At 42.7% G+C, this 21,802-nt stretch overlaps 1 protein-coding gene across 1 annotated transcript in view; it reads right to left on the minus strand.

Moving 5' to 3' along the window:
- Nucleotides 1–21,802, minus strand: part of CNTLN (centlein) — a 1,560,264-nt gene that overhangs the window by 730,515 nt on the left and 807,947 nt on the right. The window contains exon 13 of the mRNA XM_086961469.1: nucleotides 1,069–1,194. Coding sequence (XP_086817595.1) covers nucleotides 1,069–1,194 — 126 coding nt within the window. The remainder of the gene's footprint in view (nucleotides 1–1,068; nucleotides 1,195–21,802) is intronic.

Below are 21,802 nucleotides of genomic sequence, written 5' to 3' on the forward strand. Positions count from 1 at the left end.
ATAGAGAAAATGTATCTGCAACTTTCAGCACAAAAGAAATATTCACTTTTAAATAACAATGTATTATTGATTTTGAAATTGTATATTTTACTCACACAAATTTGCCTAAGGCAAAACACGCTTTTTGTTCACTGCTGCAAGACTTTGGATACTGGCTGACTGCACAGGCCTTGATTTTAGACAGTCCCTTTTCCCTCGCAGAAGACAAATGCATGAAAACATGCAAAACGACAACGAGCCGATTGTGTGATATTAATTTACAGTATTCTGTAAAGAAAGTCGTGTTCGTCTTTTGCCAAGCTGAGAATAAAAGGCAAGTGAATTATATGAGATCAAAGCAGGAAACTGTGTGCTTTTCTAAAGTCTGAATTTCCTCCTCCAAGTTTTACACTGACTCCAGCTAAAAGAGCAGCGTGAAGGGATCAGCGCTAAACCCCAAGGACAGGCAGTGCACAGCAAGAAAGCGCGCAATTCCCTCGTGCTCCGTGCAGGTCACTACCAAGGACCATGTTAGCAGATCCGCGGCAGACCCTTAACAGGCAGCTGTGCTGCTAGCAGTAATTAGCTTGGACAGATCTGGCGCGAGAGCAGCAGCAAGGCTACATCATAATGAGCTCAGCTGGGATTAGCAGGACAGGGCAGGGAACCAAGAGAGCCGAGGCATTCTGCATTGCGTATGTACCGGGGAGATCAAACAGGGATGGCTGGCTGGGTTATCCCCTCACCACCTCATTCCACAAATGAAGCACGGCAGTGTGTAAAATACGGGCTAATGAAGAGCGACACCTCCAGCAGATGAGAGCCACATTAATTAACACAATCCCTAGATCATTTTGTGCACTTGCAGTTGGCGCTAGCAAACTTGTAACTGTCATTTATTTAAAAAAAAGAAAGGCTCCGGTTTTTATCTCTCTTTTAGTGGAGGCCAAAAGATGTCCTGATCCCAGAACGCTGCAAAGAATTCCTCTGCGACTTATTTGAAGCCACAAGCAGGAAAAAAAACAGATCTAAAAAGGCAATGGGTTGAGTCTGCAAGGGCACGTCGCAATGAAAATAAAAGAAACTCACTTCTCGATCAATAGCTTTTTGTGTTCTTTCTTGAAATGTGCAAGCTCGTTCCAAACAGCATCTGAATCTTCTTGCCTAAGCTGCCAGGATTCTGCACGCTGGTGGCTTATTTTAGAGCCTTGAGTTCTGTTGGAAAAAAAGATAGTAAATTATATATATATACATACACACACACGTGCGCCTATAGTAACATTTTATTCGCATACAACATGGTTTTATTGCGGTATGCCACATTTGCCAACATGGCCATCATTACTCGTTCTTGCTGGTCCCTGGTGTCCCCACTACTCCCCTGGCCTTGTGGGAGCCCTTCAAGAGCACGCCCAGAGCTCAAAGTTCACACGCACTATCAATTATGAGAAATGAGAAGGCGTTCTGGCCCCTCTGCAAGGTCTCCCATATGTCTTCTCACGCCTTACAGACGTGGGTTTATGCTTTGCATTGCTCTCTTTCCAAGTCTTAACCCGACAGATTGAGAGAGACAAATCCCACGTACTGGCAGGCAAGTAATAGTTTATGTGAAGTACAACCCACAATGACTATCTGCTAAAATACTTTCAAAATGTGCTGCTGGCCCTAATATCCTAAAAGTGCTCTTCACCTTCACCTTACTCGCCCCGTTGAGTTACCAGCTTTATTTTGATAAAGCTATGTACACGAGATTCAAGGGCAGCTGCTCATTGGTGTGCATCAAAAGGGCCAAGTCATTCATTCATTGGTTATTCTTAACAACTCTAGGACAAATGCTCAAGTTGCAGTTTCTTTCCGTTAGATCCATTTGTCTCTCACATCTTTTCAAATGATTATTTTATTATATTGCTTATCGAATGTTTGTTCTCCCTTTGGATAACTTCACTACCTTTCAGGGCCCAACCAGTCCTCCCTCAGTTCTACCAGCCCTGACTGGTGTCAAGAGAGGGGGGAGGGGGGGTTAACCCTTCAGCGTGTCGTCAATCAGAAAGAAGAAGAAGTCCTATAGATGGTAAATCAGACAACTAGTAGGACATTTCTGAGCAGCACCCTTGACCAGGGCTGATACTAAAATAAATACATTTGCACTTGTCCATTGCGTAACGACCTGTAAATGTATGTGATGATGCGTTTGGAGGGGGGTGTAAGAGAGTCAAAGTGTTATTATCTAATATTTAAATCCTCGTGTACGTATATTTAATTGCTACCTTTAACTTTTAATTTATGAGCCACGGAAAAACTGAAGTTAGTAAAAGTCATTTTGTTGATAGTGTGTTGAGGATATAATTTTTCCCTAAAGACTAAAGGAGACCGTTAAATTTAGGTAAGTGGCACGAAGCAGATGTAGATTGTAGGAGTCTTCAACAAGGACGATGGGCACACAGCTTGTGTTCTGCACACCCAGACAGAGGGGAAGAACACAACACCAGTACATTCCGTTTCAATTCAACATTTGCAGAATAAAGAGCATGAAGTTTAAGAAGGTGCCATTAACACTCACAGTTACTCTATTTTACAGCAGCACCTTTCCAGGGTGAGGCCTGTGCATTAGTGGAAGTCTCTCTACAACGTAGCCACAAGGAGAGAAAAAGTTTATCAGGCATGTACTTTCCTAGGCAAATAAAAAATGTAAAAACAGAGGCCAAGGGGTCCCGTGGGTGAGGGTGGATTGGGTTTTAATGTGTGGCAAGAAGAAGGAGGAGGAGGAGGAGGAAAGAAGGAGGAGGAGGAGGAAATAAAAAGAATAAGGAGGAAAGAATAAGGAGTAAAGAAGAAGGAGGAGGAAAGAAGAATAAGGAGGAGGGAAGAAGAAGGAGCAGGAAAGAAGAAAAAGAAGGAGGAGGAAAGAAGGAGGAGGAAAGAAGAAGAAGTAGGAGGAAAGAAGGGGGAGGAAAGAAGACAGCGGAGGAGGAAAGCATGAAGAGGAAAGAAGAAGGAAAGGAGGAGGAAAGAAGGAGGAAGAAAGGAGGAGGCGGAGTCTCTCTCTCTCGGTCTGTGGTGTTTTTAAGGTTGAACCTCCCCTTGCACCCTTCTGTATCTCACATGCTATGTTGCAATCATTTCTACGCATTAGAAACAGACTTAAATAGTACAGTGTAAGCAAATACAGCTAGGCTGTTAGTGAAAACTGCTTCAAAACAGAAGGTAGCCATATTCTAGGCTAGTGTGACTATGTGATCTGCGTACTGGCGCTCGGATGTTCTGTCCATGGAGATGCTGTTCATGGGGTCCCTACTGATTGATTGCCATGGAAGCACCGGCGTCAACAAGCAAAGCTTGGACACTTTCAAACTAAATGCTGAGCACAGCCTTAAGACCACAAACCGCACACAAGTGCAGCCGGGCAGAAACATACCGAGCCCTAACTTCAAAAGCAGAGACTAGCTCCAGGAGTGAAGCGCAGAGGGGATATTTTGGACTCCATAAGGACTAGACAGGCAGCATATACAGGCCATTTTGGTGATGGGGAGCTGCTGTGAGGATCTGGAGGCAATCAAATATAAGGTTTCTACCTAATTATTCAACTGTGGGCACGGGGTGGACAGCAGTGAGGCTTGGGTGATCGTTTGCACTCACCTGGACATAGTGTGCACCAGATCAGCACTACTGCAAGAGACTGAGAAGGGGAGATGGCAAACACTTTACTTAAAGGCACTTTACTGAAAGGAATCGCCAGTAAGTATTTTGTCAATTCTAGAAGAGAGGTCAATGCCAACAGTCTGAAAAGAGGCAACAATTGACAAATACACAAAGGCATCATCACCCATCCAAAGTATGGCTTGGATGAGGGTGATGTGGCCTCTAGTGCCAATTAATAATGAAACGGAACACAGCGTGGCACAAGACATTGCACAGGCATCAAGTGCAACATACGATCTTTAGGAACCAAAATTGGGAAAAGTGAAACCAAAAGTCTGCTAATAAGGCACGATTTAAAGAACGCAACAAAAAAGGCATTAACTGACTGCAAGGGCTAAGAAATAGAGATATCAGTCAACATTTATTAAGAGCTCAGTTCAGGATATCAGTTTAAAGACAGAAATATTAGCTGTATTAGCAGAGAAATTTGCTATCCAGACGAAAGGGAAGGATGGGGCACGGCGGTCTTTATGCAAAAGTGGCTCATCAAATGAGGTGGCAAAAAAAATATCACCAAGATTTACGGTGCAATACGATTCCCTGATCAAGGGGGAGGGGGGGAGCAGCGTCACAACCCTTGGTAGAAAGGAGGCCTTAGTCCGCAGAATCAGTTTGTCTAGGAAGAAAGGGTCAATGATGGATTGGCGCAAAGAGGACGAAGCTCACTCACACACAGTGCTAAGGGGATGATGAATAACATAGTTTTAATAATGAGGAGCCGTAAAGGGCAACTGTTAAGCAGCTTGGACGGAGTGCACATCAGATAGGTCAGGACCAGATTAAGGTCCCACTGAGACATTACAAAGGGAGAAGAGAGGAACATGTGTTGCAGCTCGATAAACAAAAAAAAAAATGCACCACAACCGGTTACTTAAACAACGAGGGCGGATCTGGCAATCATGAGAAATTCAAAAAGGTCAAAAAATAACCCTAAACCATGCTAAAGCCAAACCTTGCTAGGCAAGCAAAAGCACAACCAGACCATCATATAAAGTGGTCTGGAGGAGGTCTATCTCGAGTGTGCAGCAACAAGTCACAAATTTGTTCCAGCTAACTAGCTTTCAAGATGACATTAACCACCTCCGGATGGAGGTCAATGGTGTTCAGCTGTCGCCACTCAATCTCCACGCATGAAGGTGGAACTTGAGAAGGCCTGGGTGCCGAACCCTGCCCTATTGCAGAGACAGCAGGTCCTCCCGGAGGGGCAGCCTGATCAGAGGACATTTGCTGAAGCCCAAAAGTTGTGGATACCATACTCTCTGTGCTCAATACGGCGCCACTACGGGATGACTTGGGCCCGGACGGTCCGGATCTTCAGGAGAACTCCGGGAAGAAGTGATATCCACTAAAGCAGAACGTGCAGACATTGAACATTCGCAGCTGTGATGAACAGATTGAGCCAAGGTTCTCCCTATTCTCATAAGAGACCTTGCGCCACCTCCAGGTGCAACGGTAATTCCTGATCCGCTAGACATCTATGGATGGGTTTGCCTGCGCTGGCATTCTAAGATCCTAAAAAAAAAAAAATAAGATACACAAACCCACTAGACCACCAGTGGGACGGCTTATTATATCAGGGATTGGGTCACTTTTAGAACCTCTCTCCACCTTTGTTGACTTTTTTCTTAACCCAATGGTGAAGGAAATTCCAACCTTCCTCCAGGACACTAAGGATGTTCTCAGACTCATTCCAGACATTGAATACAATCACGATACAGATTTACTTGTATCGTTTGATGTAGAATCTCTTTACACCTCAATTCCACAGGATGAAACTCTCAATACTGTCAACACCTTAATGTCGCAGCGGAACCTTAACTCCATAACACCGCCTCATTTCATCATGGCGTGTGTACAGATTGCCATAAAAGAGAACTTCTTTCGATTTGAGGATACCACCTACCTCCAAACATCTGGTACGAGCATGGGAAGCATTTTTTCTCCGAGTCTGGCTAATCTTTATGTGCACGGTTTCGAACAGGAGCATGTCCTTAATCCTAATAACCCTCATTGAGAATCCATCCGCCTCTGGAGGCGCTATATCGATGATATTTTAGTTAGTTGGAGAGGAGACACTACCAGTGTCAATAATTTCCTTACCTGGCTGAACAGTAGGAATAGTTTCCTTAAATTTACTGTGGAGATGGACAAATATAAACTGGCCTTTTTGGACCTGCTGATTACTGCCTCCCCGGCTGGCCTTGAAACAGAACTTTACACCAAACCTATGGCCAGAAACTCTTTGTTGAGTTACAAGAGTCACCATCCAGTAGCTCTCAAAGATAATCTGCCTTATGGCCAGTTCCTACGTATTCGCCGGAACTGTTCAACTAAGAATAGTTTCCTTAAACATTCTAAGATCCTTTCATCCAATCTGGTGCAAAGGGACTATCCAAAGAAATTACTTCGTCAGGCAGCTAAACGTGCTGGCAACAATAATCGCGACAGTCTCTTGGAAATCAACACTAAAGAAGTGGCAGCTCCGAGACTGACGTTCATCAACACGTACAGTATACAGTGTTTAATGAGGTGAATAAGTCGATTTGTTGACATTGGAAAATACTCAAGATTGGGGGTGAAAACATACCAGAAACGCTCTGCCTGGAGAACTTTGGTTAGAGCATTTGCCTTGACCTCTAGGGTAGGAAGTTGTAGGTTGGGAACTTCAACCACCATATGCATTACAATAGCATAGGAACCGGATTCCTCTCTGGCTAGCCCAGGAGGGGTAAATAGTTTAGTCTCTGGGGTGGTATAAATGCCACTAGCCTCTTGCAAATCTACGTACCAATGGCCGTCTTGATAGGGCTGAGCGAAGCCATTACCCGTGTCTCACTTATGGTCTGCATTGGTTCCGAAAAGGGACTGCAGGGAGTGTTGACGACACTATGGATGCTCAAGGGACGGAAGACTGAGTTGGAGTGGAGTGGCGCCTTGGTTGGATTAGGGTATGACATCGAACATGGTTGTACTAGTGTCAAATTAGCTTCAGAAAGAACAATTATATCTGTGTCAGGTGGTGAGGTTAGCATCAACGTCAATGTGCCCGGGTCCAGCAAGGGTCGTGTAGCCAGAAGCGGGGGTCGGAAGAAGAGTAGGAAAGAAGATAGGCTCGGAAGGTTCAGCTGGTACTAAGGGTGAATCCGCAGGTAGTATCCCTGGTGGAGGGCTTCACGGCTCCTTGGATCTCCAAGGCGCGCTGAAGGAAGTCAGCAGGAATACGAAGAGCCAGAGCATGGAACATTTTGGTATTGCGAAGTGTGGAAACACAGGTTGTACTGGAACCAGCTGCGGAACAGGTCCGAAGTCGGCCAACTTCAGGAGCGAGATTGGGGATGATGCCGCCCCTATGCCTGATCCGGTGGGAGCGAGGGGGCAGAGCCCTGTTTGGACTTCTTATGTTTACCTGAAAACTTGGAGTGTGATGAAGACCGACCTTTGGACCAGCTCCACTGACTTTGGGAGCGGGATCAGGAATGAACCTTGGACACGGAGCACAACTTGGAATGGTCACAACAGAGTTTTCTTGTGCTTGGCGATGTAGAAGTTTGCCTGGCGTACCCTGATGGTCTTGGGTCCGTTGATGCGCAATCTCCGCAGGCCTTGAGTCGAGACTCTACCTCAAGCAGCACACGCACTCCTGATGGTGATCTGTCACAGACATTTGTTTGAGACAGTCCCTAAAGGGCTTGAAACCTGTCATTTTATTCAGTGACATCCCTTGCACACAGAGAAATTTTGGATGAAAAGAGAGTTCAGTTTCAGAGAGATGAAGAGCTCCGGATCGGTGGTACAGAAAAAAGAACTGATGTCAGCGTGTTAGCCTATATAGGGTTTGCACATTATTATTAGAGGAACAATGTCAGTGCAGAGCAGTACCGCACCACCTATTGGCTTGCTTAAGGAATGCTGATCCAATCTGACGTCTTTGGAATATTCAGAATGTGAGAAGTCTGTGGCTAGACGTCTATAAGAATACTGTAATACCAGGATCCAAAATAAAAGTCAGGATATCCAATATACATGCAGTTGGGCACTCACAGCAGGGGAACGTGCCTATGTACCATGCAGAGAACATTCCCATTCTAACACAGGCTCTGTATATTTAAAAAAATGTAAAGGACTGGGCGAATTTGGGGATTCACATGCGGGCGAATTTGGGGATTCACACACGAACGATTGACATTAGCAAGTTCTGGTTTAGGTTTGCGGTCCTCAAGGCACATTTCCTAGTGTTTGATAGTCTGTTTTTTAATGTTAGCAAAGGGAGAGGATTTCTGCACTAACACGACCTCTGTGATTTTGAAAACACTGATCAGAGGTGAAGTTAGACATAGCCCACCTCCACTAAGCGATTCTACTAGCATGACTAAGGGCCCGATTCTGATGTGGTTAGGAAGGCTTCCTAATGGCATTTACTCCGTCCGAATCGGATCGTGAACGTGTCTTTTTGACCGACTCGGAAAGGTTTCCGAGCAACGAGTAGGATGAGAGTTAGGAGTTAGGAATATCCTAATTCGACCCAACAGCATTTGGAGTGACCGAGCCGTATGCAGCAGTACGTCTCCACGGCCTGCATCTCAGAGCGACCGAGTATGATGCTGGATTTGCCTTTCAGAATCGTGCCGTCCGACTCGAATCGGCAGTCAGAATCAGACTTTGTGGGCCCGTAGCAGGCCCCAGAGTCTTCCCAATCGGGCCCGTGGGGGTACCCATGGGCCCCCCCTTACCACCCATGCAAAGTGTGGCAGGCACCAGGGGGTGCACAATTTTCCACAGCCACCCCTTTCTTCAATGGGAGCCTATGCATTCGGTCTGAACATAGGCTCCCATTGAAGTCAATGGGAGTCCGTCCGAACAGTATCTGGAAGCATCCGGATGCATCGTATTCGGTCGGTCCGATTTTCCCGATCCAAGTTAGTCAGAAACCTTTGCCAAACCCATTTGGTCGTGAAGATTTCCTAACCGCATCGGAATCGGGCCCTAAGTTGGAAATTAAGAGTAAAGAGAGCATGGCTAGCAGATACCAAAGTTGAGATGGATTATGAGAAGCTGATGAGGGGTTACTAACAAATTAAGTTGGTTTTGTGGAAAACGAGATTCGGAATGATCCAGCAGAGCTTTCAGCATAAGACATACAAGTCACAATCATGGCTGCAAAAGACAGATCCCATAACCTCAGTCCAGATGGGAGTGAGAGGAGGTAACTTTTCTCATTTACTTAGGAACGGTTAAGGACTGAGGTGCAGTAGAAAGCAGTGTTGAGAATGCTGAACATAGTTTCCAGTAAAAACAGAGTGGCCCTGAGGGGTTGTGTTTAGATTTCTACCTCAAGGTTAGAAGAAGAGACAACTTATCAAATTTGTAAGACAGACGGCCACTAGCCAGAAGGTACATTGCCTTGTTTGTAGAATCACTACACATCTTATATCAGGAGATAGGTCCTACATTAAGATTAGATGAGCCCTAGAGGAGGTTCGCAGGCAATTAAAAGAAAGAGGTGAAGAAAGCTAACGAGCAATTTAGGTAAATTAACCTAAAGTCGACTACAGATACAGAGCAACCATGTTAAGAAAAAAACACCTTCATGGTTATTTTTGGCACTGTTAATTCTTGCTCTCAAATCTGGCTGTGGGGCAAATATTTTGAGAGATTGATATGTTAAAGTATGGTATAATATTTAATCAATATTCTGTTAGAGGACTCTTTGCTAAAGCCTCCTACTGATATTCACATATTCAGATAAAAAAAACAGCATGGAAACTGTTAAGGAACGTGAATGATTGGTTTCGCTAAACAAGAAACGTGTGATTTGCTTAGATAGCTTTCATGTTCATGGATAGCCAAGCAGTTTGCCTCACACTGTGCAGTACTAATGTGGTGTGATTTGAAACCAAGTTAATTAGATCAAAAAAAGAACTGATGTAAAGTAACCCCAAGTTAGCCAGAGTGGAGTTTTCTCAATTTATCATTGGTACTGAATTTGCATGTGAAATACATGCAAGCCGGGTTAGGTTGCAATTTACCTGTTTTCTCCCCATTTTGGAATTTGGGGTTTTAACCAATCATATTAGTCAGAATGTCCGTAGTACAGTCTGACCCAAAGAATTGCATAGGTTTAAAAGTTTCTATAACCACATTATTGTAGTTTGACAGGAATTTTTAGTTTGTGCTTATTTTTGGCATTTCTGCATTCAAGTGTATGAGGCGAAAGTTATCATGCTTAACTGCTGAACCTTCAGTTTAAAAATCTGGTAAACTCGCTAAAAAAAAGTAGACACTGACATTTATAATTAACATGATTGCCCCTACCTTTGACAAACCTGCCTTTTGGCTTCAACTTAAACAAGTATCACAAATCCCACCAAAAGCAAGATTAATGCTAGGAGGAGATTCAACCTAACCACTGATAGAATCTCTAAATGAACCTTTGTGCCAAACAAATCTCAAACACATTCTAAAGCTATGCAACACATACACTTGAGGATATTAGAAGACTTACTAACCCAACAGGTAAGGACTATACTATCTATTCACATCAACAGCACACTTTTTCAAGAATAAACTATATATTGGTAAACGGATCCCACTTGAGCAATGTCTCAGATGCAACTATAGAACCAATACTAATCTCTGATCATGCATGTATCACAGTCAAATATATTTAACTCACATACCAGTTAAAATCAAAATATGGAGAATTCATGACCTACTCACCAAGAACAAGACTTTCAAAGCAAAAATAAAGAGTATCTAGAATATAACTCTCCTTTAGCCATAAAACGAAATCTTACGGGAGGCCATTAAAGCCATAATAAGAGGCTCAATGATCAGCCTCATGGAAAAGAAGAATAAGGAAGCCAAACTAAAAATGCTAGAAAAAGATATTAGAAATTAAGAAGATCCATCCCTAAATATCCAACAGGACAAACATAAGGTGGCCCAACTGGAAACACTAATATATGAACATAAACTATGCCAGATAAAGCTCAACATGTCATTACAAAATGTAAACGACTAAACCTTTGTGGATGTAACAGATCAGGAAGGCTTCTTGCCACCCACCTAAAATATAGTAAACCACAACCAATCATTGTATCCATCAAAAAGCAAATATGGTTTCCTGGTTCTCAGTACCAGTTTGTCGCGAAAGAAATGTTGTAGGGCAATTGCAGCAAAAGAGCTGGAGCTAACACATGAGAAGAGATGATATGATTGCAACGAGAAAGAGTCTTCAGAGTCAAACGATGCAACTGTGAATCGGCTCACACGAAGGACACACAAGAAAAGTCGGGATCAAATTAAGGTCCCACAGGTGTTTTAAACACAATTTAAACATAGATGGCTGGTCCAGTGTGACAAATAAACCTTCACAGTGCCCACTTCAAGTGTTTGCTGAGATAAACCAAACAATAAAACAGAGTTTGTCTTGTAACAGGTCTGTGTTGCGAGTTCCACACTAGGCCATGAATTTGTCCCAGTGTCTGACATAAATGGACATTGTAGAAGGATGCCTGGCGGCAGGGATAACATCCAAACCTCTGCTGGTAAACATAATGCAAAAGCCACAGCTCAATCTCCAAACATGGAAGTCTAGATTGCAAAGGTTGGGATGCTGCGGCAAAAGATCCTGCCAGAGCAATTGCCTGATGAAAGAACAGTTCCTGATGCCCACAAGTTATGGGTACCATACTCTCCTGGCAGAATCTGGAGCCTCTAAAATGACTTAGGCTTGGTCATTCCTATCTTCAGAACTCAGGACAGGAGAGACAGAGGCAGAAACATGTACATGACTCCTGTGCTCTACTCTAACTGGAATGAGTCTCCTAGACAAAGCATTTTTGGAAACTCCAACAGCAGACGTTTACACACTACACAATCTCAACTTTGACGAAAAGATTGAAGGAGAGCTCCCTCTCCTTTTGGGAGATGCCATGTGCCACCTCTAGATGTAACTGCTATTCATGATCCACCAGGCATCGCCGGCTGATTTTGTCCGCCCTGGGGCTTAGGTATTCTGTTAGGAGGTTCTCGACCAGAGCGAGAACCCTAACACTCCAGCCAGCTCCCCAGGTGCAGCACCTCTTGGCACAGGACCTCAATCTGTCCTGTATCTTGCAACACCACATGGTGGTGGTGTTGTCCGTGAGAAACTGCATCAACCTTCCCCTGATGGATGGCAGAAAGGCCATCAACACCAGGTGTATGGGCTGCAGTTCCAATAGATTTATGTGAAACCAGGTATTTGCCAGCAATTATAGTCCTATGATCTCCACCTCTCCTAGATGGCCTCCCCAGCCAGGCAGGGATGCTTCAGTCAACTTTGTCTGCTCTGAATAGGGAAGGTAGAGAGGTATGCCACTTTTCAGCTTGCAGTCGAGCAGCCACTCCTGCAGATCTTGTGAAGTCTCCCTCAACATCGGTCAGGCTGCCTTAATGCTGGGCCCGCTAAGACTTCAGATCCCACTACAGTGGTCAGTAGGGAACCAGAGGTGAGTTCTAGAGGCATGCAGTGTCTGGAATGGATCCGCTAGTGGTCACTCAAGTGGAGGGAGGGGGACCAGTCCTGCTTGGCCTTCTTGTGTTTGACTTCACCTTAGCAGACAACCTTGATCGCAAAGAGGATAAGTTACAGGAATAGCCTTGAAAGCAGAAACGAGTCGACAACATTGACTAGGAGCAGGATTTGCACACTTGTTAATGCTCAGTAACATACAGCTTCACTTCACGGTCCCGTATTGTCTTTGGGTTCATGACAACAAAATGTTCGTAAAACTTGGGGTAATGCCCAAAGCTAAACACACAAAGTCACACCTCACATGAGTCTGTAACAGACATCTGTTTCTACAGTATGGTTTGAACCCTGTAGTTTTAGTTGGGGATATTGTTTTCTTGTACACCAGATTTCAATTTTTTGAAAAAAGAAACTGTCAATTTGATGAAAACCGGGGAGCGGAGCTCCATATCAGCACTCAAAGGTGTAGAAAGAAAGAAAGGAACAGATGTTAGTGCTCAGGGGTGCCACTTATATGTGGCCCCAGGCTGTCACTTTCAGGGTAGAACAAAGTCACCATGGACCCGAGAGTGCCACCTACCGGCGTGCAGGAGCACTTTGGCAAAAGCTTCAGAACCAGTCTGGGATCTAAGATATTCTAAAGGTGAGGAGTCTGTGGTTAGAAATATTCATCAGAATTTAACAACTCCATTCAAGAGTAGCGAGGCTAGGAATGACTATGGAGGATCATCCATATTGCTGTAGTTTAGTGAAAGCGGGTTCTCTATGGGGAAAACTCTTCTTCTGGGTGTGAAGAAGGATTAGTTACTTACCTGTAATCCTAGTTCTCTTCCAGGGGTATCCTCATCAAAGTCATAAGCACTAGAATATTCCCGCCCACGTGCGGGACCCTGGAAACACAATCATATATGTGAAAACATATATATATATATATATATATATATATATATATATATATATATATATATATATATATATATATATACACATATATATTGGCAGCTCCAATTCCTTGTAGTTTTAACAGGAAAACCGCACTCGTAAACAGACTGATGCTCGCACTCGTGTTTATTAGCACAGAGTAAACAGACGCGTTTCGGCTTCAAGCCTTCCTCGGTGTCAATTGCACTCCACAGATTAGCCATACATATTGTGTGTGTCACGCGTCAAACATAAAAAACGGACTCACATTATCAACGCATACTCGGGGGCCATCTTTAAATGGGCAAGTAATCCCAGTTGAGCAACGTAAGATTATAAACTTACTGATGTTTGCCTTCCCAAGTGTGGTACAAATGGAGTTTAACGTATACTGCCATGTATCGGCATGTCACCCCGGATAAAAACTATATCGGGGGTGTATGGTCTCACGTGTGAATAGTGGGTTTCAGAATTTGGCACAACGCGGATCTCCCCAGTTCCTTGATATCTGATGGGTAGCTATCCCATCTAATCTGGTTAGCACTGTATATCCCAGTATGTGATCACATGACATTGGCCAATCTGTGGAACCCCAGTGTACTGCCGTGGATCGGCTAGGCGCCCTCGCTCGGAACCTCCTATGAGGGCATATATCACTGCGAAACCATCTCCATTATTCTAACTATTCCATTTGATATTGTAAATTAAAGTCCGCCCGGTGTTATATTAACCAAAAGGTTTGACACATGTTGTCTTGTATACAAAACAATACATTTCCTATGTAGGAACTCTCTCTGTTTAAAAAGTAGTGCAGCAATAAACATACAGTTTTTTCTTTGCATCATATCATATCACAAAGCTAGATTTACCCTACGTTGAAGCTAAAGAGTTTATGAGCCCATAAACCGTTAGATCAAGTCAATTAAACATAAACCATAGATAACAAGACAATGTTCTAGGTCTCAGATTATTCATCACAGCTGGTACAAAATTACAAAATGTGGTCAGTTTGGGTCGTCTGAAATTCATATTCCAAGATCAACTGTTGTTGTCTCTAAGATGGCACATAATGTAGCAACAGGTTCTAACATCGTTGAGATCCTAATTTGTACCATGTGTTGTCTATCTTCCTAAATGTACAACCATTTCTTCCCCGCTATTTAGCCCTCGAGGTGCCTTTGTCATCAGGTCTATTATGTATCTTGATTCCAGACGTCTCAGTTGTTTTAGCCTGTCTCCACCCCGAACGCTAGCTGGGATGCTGTCCAGTCCGAAGTATTGTAATTTACTTCTGTCCCTGTTGTGTGTCTCATTGAAGTGTCTTGCGACTGGGTAGGATGGATCTACTTTTTCAATCGCTCTTTGGTGTTCCAGGACCCTCATCTTTAATGGATGGATTGTGCTGCCTACATATCTTAGGCTGCATGGGCAGACAAGACAGTAAACCGCAAATGGTCTACTACATGTTATGGGCTTAGTTATTTCTGCCCCTGGTACCCAGTCAGATAGTACCCTTCTGCTCCCTGCACAAGCTTTACATTTGCCGCAGGGATAAAAACCCCTCATTGCGGTCAATGTACTTTGCTTTGGTTTCTTCTGATCAAAGTGGCTTCTCACAAGTGAGTCTTTCAAAGATCTCGCCTTGCGGAAGGTAATCTGGGGTTTCGAGGGAATATACATATGGGTTTGAAGACAGTATGTGTGCAGGACTGTATGGGTGAATGAATGTGTGTATGGGTGTGTTAGTGAGTGAATGGCTGTCTCAATAGTATCTTTATGAGTAACTACATATGTTTTAAACTAGTATATGTTAGTATTGATGTATATAAGTGAGTATATCTGAGAGCGACAGATTCTAAGACTTCCTGTATAAATAAGTATGTGTTACTATAAGTGATTGTTTAAGCGAGTAAGTATGTCTACGATTGTGTAGAAGTTAGTGTAGTGGTGGGTATATAGCTGTATATGCAAGTAAATGGATTTTTATTTGCATGTGCGAGTATGTGTGTGAGTAACTCTATAGATGAGTGTCGGTGTATAACAGGATATATAGGTGTATGAGTACATATGATGAGTGAGTACATGTATGAGTGACTATATAGAGCTGTTGGTGAATGAGTGGATGTGTATGTAGATTTTGGCATTATTCAATAGGTTGTTCTAACTGGAATTGGTATCTCCATTTTTTTGAACATTTTAGTTTCTATTTTTGATTGTGTGTATCAAAGGTTATATTACAGTAAGAGGAGGTCTGCCACAAGTATGATGTCATCAGTGATGTCATCACGGAATGTCATTTGAGATGTCATCAGTGATGTCATGAGTGATGTCACTGACCATGTCTTGAGTGATATAATATGTGACGTCATCAGCAGTGCATTGCGGGCGCGCAAGTTATAGTTAGCTGAGCTAACTATAAACGGAGGAATTTCAAAGGTTTTGTATGAGAGAAATGTACAGCTAACTATAACGTGTGAAACCTATGGTTTTTTCAATGAATTTGCATGTTTTTTTAAATGCTAATTCCTAACTATAACGTGTGTGAAACCTATGGTTTTTTCAGTGAATTTCATAGGTTTTGTAAAAGATAATTTATAAATGTATTAATTATTATGTCTTTCTTTTTATACTAATTTCTTATATTTTTAATATAAATATTTATATTTATTTTATAGATTATATTTCATATTCTTATTATAAAATAATAAAACTAAATTGCAAAGTCATTTTTGGATGAATTATTGCTTGACGTCGATTGCAAGTATAACACAGCTCCAGCAATTCTCTTGGTGCCCTATGCTCACAATGCTGTATCAATCCTTACACCCGCTTCAAGCATTTGCAAGGTTTTGATGCATCATGAGCTCAAGTCACTGAATAAAATGTTATACATTTTGCTCATTCACTTTTAGGAGGCCTTGCTGCACCCCCTTCTGACCAACAACAAAAGATACAGAGTTCCCCGGGTAAAGTCAACTAAATGACTGGCATGAGCCTCTCTCTCATTGAGTCAAGCAGAAAGGGTGAGTGTTGTGAACCCTTTTCGGAATTTTTAGGGATACCTCACACAGGTCACCGGTTGGACGACACTTGTAATCCCACCCGGTGATCGTCCAGCGTCATCATCGGGATCCTGCCCCTGCGACAGACTGGCGGTGCAATGCCTGTCGGGCAACAACGGATGTCGCACTTTGGCGGGGATCTTCTATTCCTTAGCCAAAGGGTGTGTGGGTGTGAGGGGCCTAAAAAAGAAGGGGTTTATGGTTGTGCAATAGTGAGCGTGAGTGTGGTTTAAAAAAAGTCAGTAGAGTCCAAATAATGAATTTTTAATGGCATGGCTCACTGCTTTATTAAAACAGTAAGGGGTATTGAGGCGAGACAATCAAGGTAGTAAGGCCTCATTCAACCCTTAGTGAACGTATGGTCACTAAGGAATAGAAGATCCCCGCCAAAGTGCGACATCCGTTGTTGCCCGACAGGCATTGCACCGCCAGTCTGTCGCAGGGGCAGGATACCGATGATGACGCTGGACGATCACCGGGTGGGATTACAAGTGTCGTCCAACCGGTGACCTGTGTGAGGTATCCCTAAAAATTCCGAAAAGGGTTCACAACACTCACCCTTTCTGCTTGACTCAATGAGAGAGAGGCTCATGCCAGTCATTTAGTTGACTTTACCCGGGGAACTCTGTATCTTTTGTTGTTGGTTAGTCTTTCTGGGACATATACATTGGACCCCGTTAACAATTGTCCTAACTCCTTGCTTCCCCCTTATTGATACAATGCACCCCCTTCTGCACAAGAAACCCTCTACAATGTAATACACCCTCCAGATGCGTCACATTGTTAATACCGCACACCATGGCACATCTTTTGCACCACCGCTGTGTCACAAAAGTGGCACAATGACTGTGAAAAAGAGGCACAAGGGGATTGTAAATCCACTCCTAAGACATACAAATTCACCCAGGCACTTTCACCAGCAGCGCAAATTGAAACATAGACCTGTAACATATTTATGTACATGTACATTCAAGTGCTTCGGACATACTACAGTATAATATAGATAAACACCTTAATGATTTATGCTGTAGCAGTTCCTTATAGTTCTGCACTTTCACATTCTCCATACACTAGTAACATATTCATTCATTCATTTATGAACTAAACATTCATTCTGACAAACTTTTACACACTAACATAGAAATATAGTTCTTTCTTTGACCAGTGAAGGTAGTTCTAAAAAACAGTTTTTTTTGTTTTGTATTTTTTTGTGTTTTCTCAACAAATTCCAAGCGGAACAAAAGAATGAAAAAAAGAACAACTAATTTCGAGGACAGCAATGATTCTGCATCCTGCGTTTCATCAAGTCTATAGACTGTTCCCCATAACACAAAAGTTTATCGCAATAAAAGCATAGAATTTTAAATTTAGCAAAGTCAGAATCAATATGTGGGTGTGGACTTCTTGCTGAAAATCCTGCTGCCGCAGAAGATGTGCTTGGTGTAGCAGCAGGTGGGTTCTCGTGCAACCTCCGTCTTGCAGCTCGAGCAAAGTTCTTGGGGTGCAAATTCTTCACGTGTCGCACCATATTTGCTGTGCCAAAGGAGTATTTTTTACATGGATCATCCCTTGAAAGAGTTGTTTCGCAAATTTTACAGGTCACTTTTGGAGCATTAACCTTTTTTTGACCTTCTGGAAAAGTGAAAAACTTCCAAATTAGAGCTTCTTTCCTCTTTTTGGAGGTTCTTCAGGAATGAAATCTCCCTTGAAGAACTGCTAGAAGATGACTCCATTGCTCTTATTATTGTGATCTTCCTTCTATTTGAGAAGATTCTCAGAACAAATGCTTCTTCTTAGAAAGTCAAAGTCGAATAATTATAATGGGACGGAACTTTCAACAGTCGCAATAGGAAAATTTATGAACCAATCAAATCTCTACTTTTAGTCACATGGCTTTGCGTACGCTTATGATGCGCTTGCGCAACTCTTTCAATACGAGTACGCATGATGTTCTACCGCGATTTGTGTAATTCTTTTTTTAAAGTAATATATGATTATTACAAGTATTAAAAAAATTCATAGTTATCCCAAATGTCTGCCCTTAGTATGTACAATAAATACATACATGTTTTAAACCAAGTAGAAACATTGCCCCCTTTCGAATACAGAACGCCGTACATGATGTCACACCGAAGCTTTAACGCGACACGTATCGTCAAAGCATATTCGTACTGTATGTGCGGGTACACGCTGAGTATGATAAGCAGTACAAACTATGGTGCGATCACCTTTCAGTGACAAATCAGAGCTCAGGGCGCGCCAAGGAGAATGATTAGAAGTGCTGACTCATTGCAGATCTGATACTGGGCCTGCCTCTGCGTACATAACACCGCCCCCATCTCTCTCTCTTGTTAATCGTTAGTGCACACACTCATACTTGCACATGCGCGGTGCACGCCCGCCCACACTACACACATGCCACCACCTAGCATGCTCGCTATCATTTAGCCTGGAAACAAATACATTAGCCAATGGGATGTCCCCCAGGGCCATCATTCTTGCAGACCACGAAAACGCTACCAATAACGGCCCAGGGCTTGGTTTGGTCAGCCCCTGCGGTTCCCATATAATGCGGGCACTGACGTGAGCACGCTCTCTTTTGCCTGCCTCTGCTGCAATGACACACAGACTGTCGAAAACACCCCAGACTCAGCGAAACCACAGCCTTTCAAGACACGACAAAAGACGACAAAAACAAAGGTAAGATAAGACGTCACAACATCTGCCTCCACTGTAAATTGTATATGCATAATACTATTTTGTTATCCTTCATATGGCTTTCCTACCCCTCAATGGTTTTAAATTGTACTTACATAATTGAAATATTTCTTTATAAGTCATGAGGTCCTATACACCTCTAATCTTAAAAATTGTGCGTGCATAAATTACTGTGTCGTATTTCTGTACTACGCCACTTGCTTAGGCCTCTATTATTATTATTAATTGTGCGTCCAAGATAGTATTTTTTTTCTGCATCACAAGGCCATCCCAGGCCTCTATTAACTTATTGATCTTCCTTTGTTTGCTGGAGCTGCAACAGTCTTAACTACAGAATATTAGGAACCCACATTAAAATTCACTTTTGATAGTTAAGCAACTCAGTTTACGATGACTAATCAAAATGTCCTTTTGTTTCCTTCAGCAAACATCGTTCAGAAGCAACCACGGCCTATCGAGCAACAGCAATGGAATTCTCTGCAACTTATTAAATATACTTTGACGTATAGAAGCAGAGTTCAAGTGGAGTGGTGAACTCCGGTGGCTGCACTGTGTATACAAGGTAAGCACAGCAGCCTACATATACAATGCCTTCATAGCAATGCATTAGAAATAAGTTGGCATAACGGGCGTCAGTAACGCAGTAGGCACTTCCATATAGACACCACTTGAACGCGGCACTATAACAACTGAAATATACCAGGTACACTGCACTCGTAAAACTGTAGTGTTAGCTTTATTTGTGAAACAAGAGAGGGCCATATTATCAAGCCTGGGCGACAAAATTATCACCACTTTATCGGCAGGAAAGTGGCGAAAATGGGTTTGATAATATGCTCTATGGAATTCCAATCGAAGCTCATGTTAGATGTGAAGGACATCAGACATGAGCTTCGATTGGGATTCCATAGAGCATATTATCAAACCCATTATCGTCACTTTAGCGACATTTTCCTGCCGATAAAGTGGCGATAATTTTGTCGCCCAGGATTGATATTATGGCCCAGAGTGCATACTGTACAGCAGCTTCTTTTTAAATTCTATAATTACCTCCGAACAGTGACAACAGATAGGTTACAACAGTCTGACAAACAGACCTACAACCTTATTACACCACATTTGAGTCACTTTTAACATGGTTAAAGTGATGCAAGGAAAACATCTCAACTCCAGACTCTGTAACACAGTTTTAATGTTGTTTTCTCTCTCTTTCTCTCGCTCTCACTCTCTGTGACATCATTTCTCTTTCTCTCTTAAACTTAGACACTGCTGTCTGCTTAAGCATGTAGAAGAATTGTTGATATCTAGTTGTCAATCCAACTGCTTGAAGTGTTTGGCCGCAAGGTTTATACAACGGTAAGCACAGAGGCCTAGATCTACAAATCTTTCATAGGAATACATTAGAAATAATTCAGCATAACGGGCGTTAGTAACGCAGTAGGCACTTCCATATAGACACCACTTGAATGCGGTACTATAACAAGTAAAATGTACCAGGTACACTGCACTCGTAAAACTGTAGTGTAACTTTTATTTATGAGAGGAGAGAGGGTCATATTATCAAACCTTGGCAACAAAATTATCGCCACTTTATCGGCAGCAAACTGCCGCTAAAGTGGCCATAATAGGTTTGATATTATGCTCTATGGAATTCCAATCGAACCTCATGTTAGATGTGAAGGACATCTAACATGAGCTTTGATTGGAATTCCATAGAGCATATCATCAAACCCATTATTGCCAGTTTAGCGACACTTTCCTGCCGATCAAGTGGCGATAATTTTGTCGCCCAGGCTTGATATTATGGTCCAGAGTTTTAATGTTTTCTCTCTCTCTTACTCTCTGTGACATCATTTCTCTTTCTCCCTTAAATTTAGACACTGCTGTCTGCTTGGACGTGTAGAAGAATTGTTGAAGGGAAGTTGTGAAGTCTACTTCCGTATGTGTTTGGCCACAAGGTTTATACAACGGTAAGCACAAATCCTTTATAGGAATGTATTAGAAATAATTCGGCATAACGGGCGTTAGTAACGCAGTAGGCACTTCCATATAGAAACCACTTGAACGCGGCACTATAACAAGTAAAATGTACCAGGTACACTGCACTCGTAAAACTGTAGTGTTAGCTTTATTTGTGAAACGAGAGAGGGCCATATTATCAAGCCCTGGCGACAAAATTATCGCCACTTTATCGGCAGCAAACTGCCGCTAAAGTGGCTATAATGGGTTTGATCTATAATTACCTCGGAGCAATTACAACAGATAGGTTACAACAGTCTGACAAACAGATCTACAACCTTATTACGCCACTTCTGGGTCACTTTTAACATGAGTAAAGTGACGGAAGGAAAAAATCTCAACTCCAGACTCTGCGACACAGTTTTAATGTTGTTTTCTCTCTCTTTCTCTCTCTCACTCTCTGTGACATCATTTCTCTTTCTCTCTTAAACTTAGACACTGCTGTCTTCGACGTGTAGAAGAATTGTTCAGAATAAGTTGTGACACCAACTGCCTGAAATGTGTACCCGCAAGGTTTATACAACAGTAAGCACAGAGGCCTAGATCTACAAAGCCTTCACAGGAATGCATTAGAAATAAGTCACCATAACCGGCGTCAGTAACGCACTAGGCACTTCCATATAGACACCACTTGTACGCAGCACTATAACAGAACTGGAATGTACGAGTCACACTGCACACATAAAACCGTAGAGTTACCAAAACTTGTAGGGGCATAGTATCAAGAACGGCGATAAAATTATCAGGTTAACACCAGAACCTGCACTCCAATGGGAATTCACAACAGCATATTATCAAGCCCATTATCGCCACTTTAGCTGCAGTTTCCTGCAGCTGAAACGGCGATAATTTTATCGCCGTTCTTGAGAATATGCCCCGTAATGCTTCA

Source organism: Lissotriton vulgaris, chromosome 3_1 (assembly GCF_964263255.1).
Source record: "Lissotriton vulgaris chromosome 3_1, aLisVul1.2, whole genome shotgun sequence".
NCBI classification, from domain to species: domain Eukaryota; kingdom Metazoa; phylum Chordata; class Amphibia; order Caudata; family Salamandridae; genus Lissotriton; species Lissotriton vulgaris.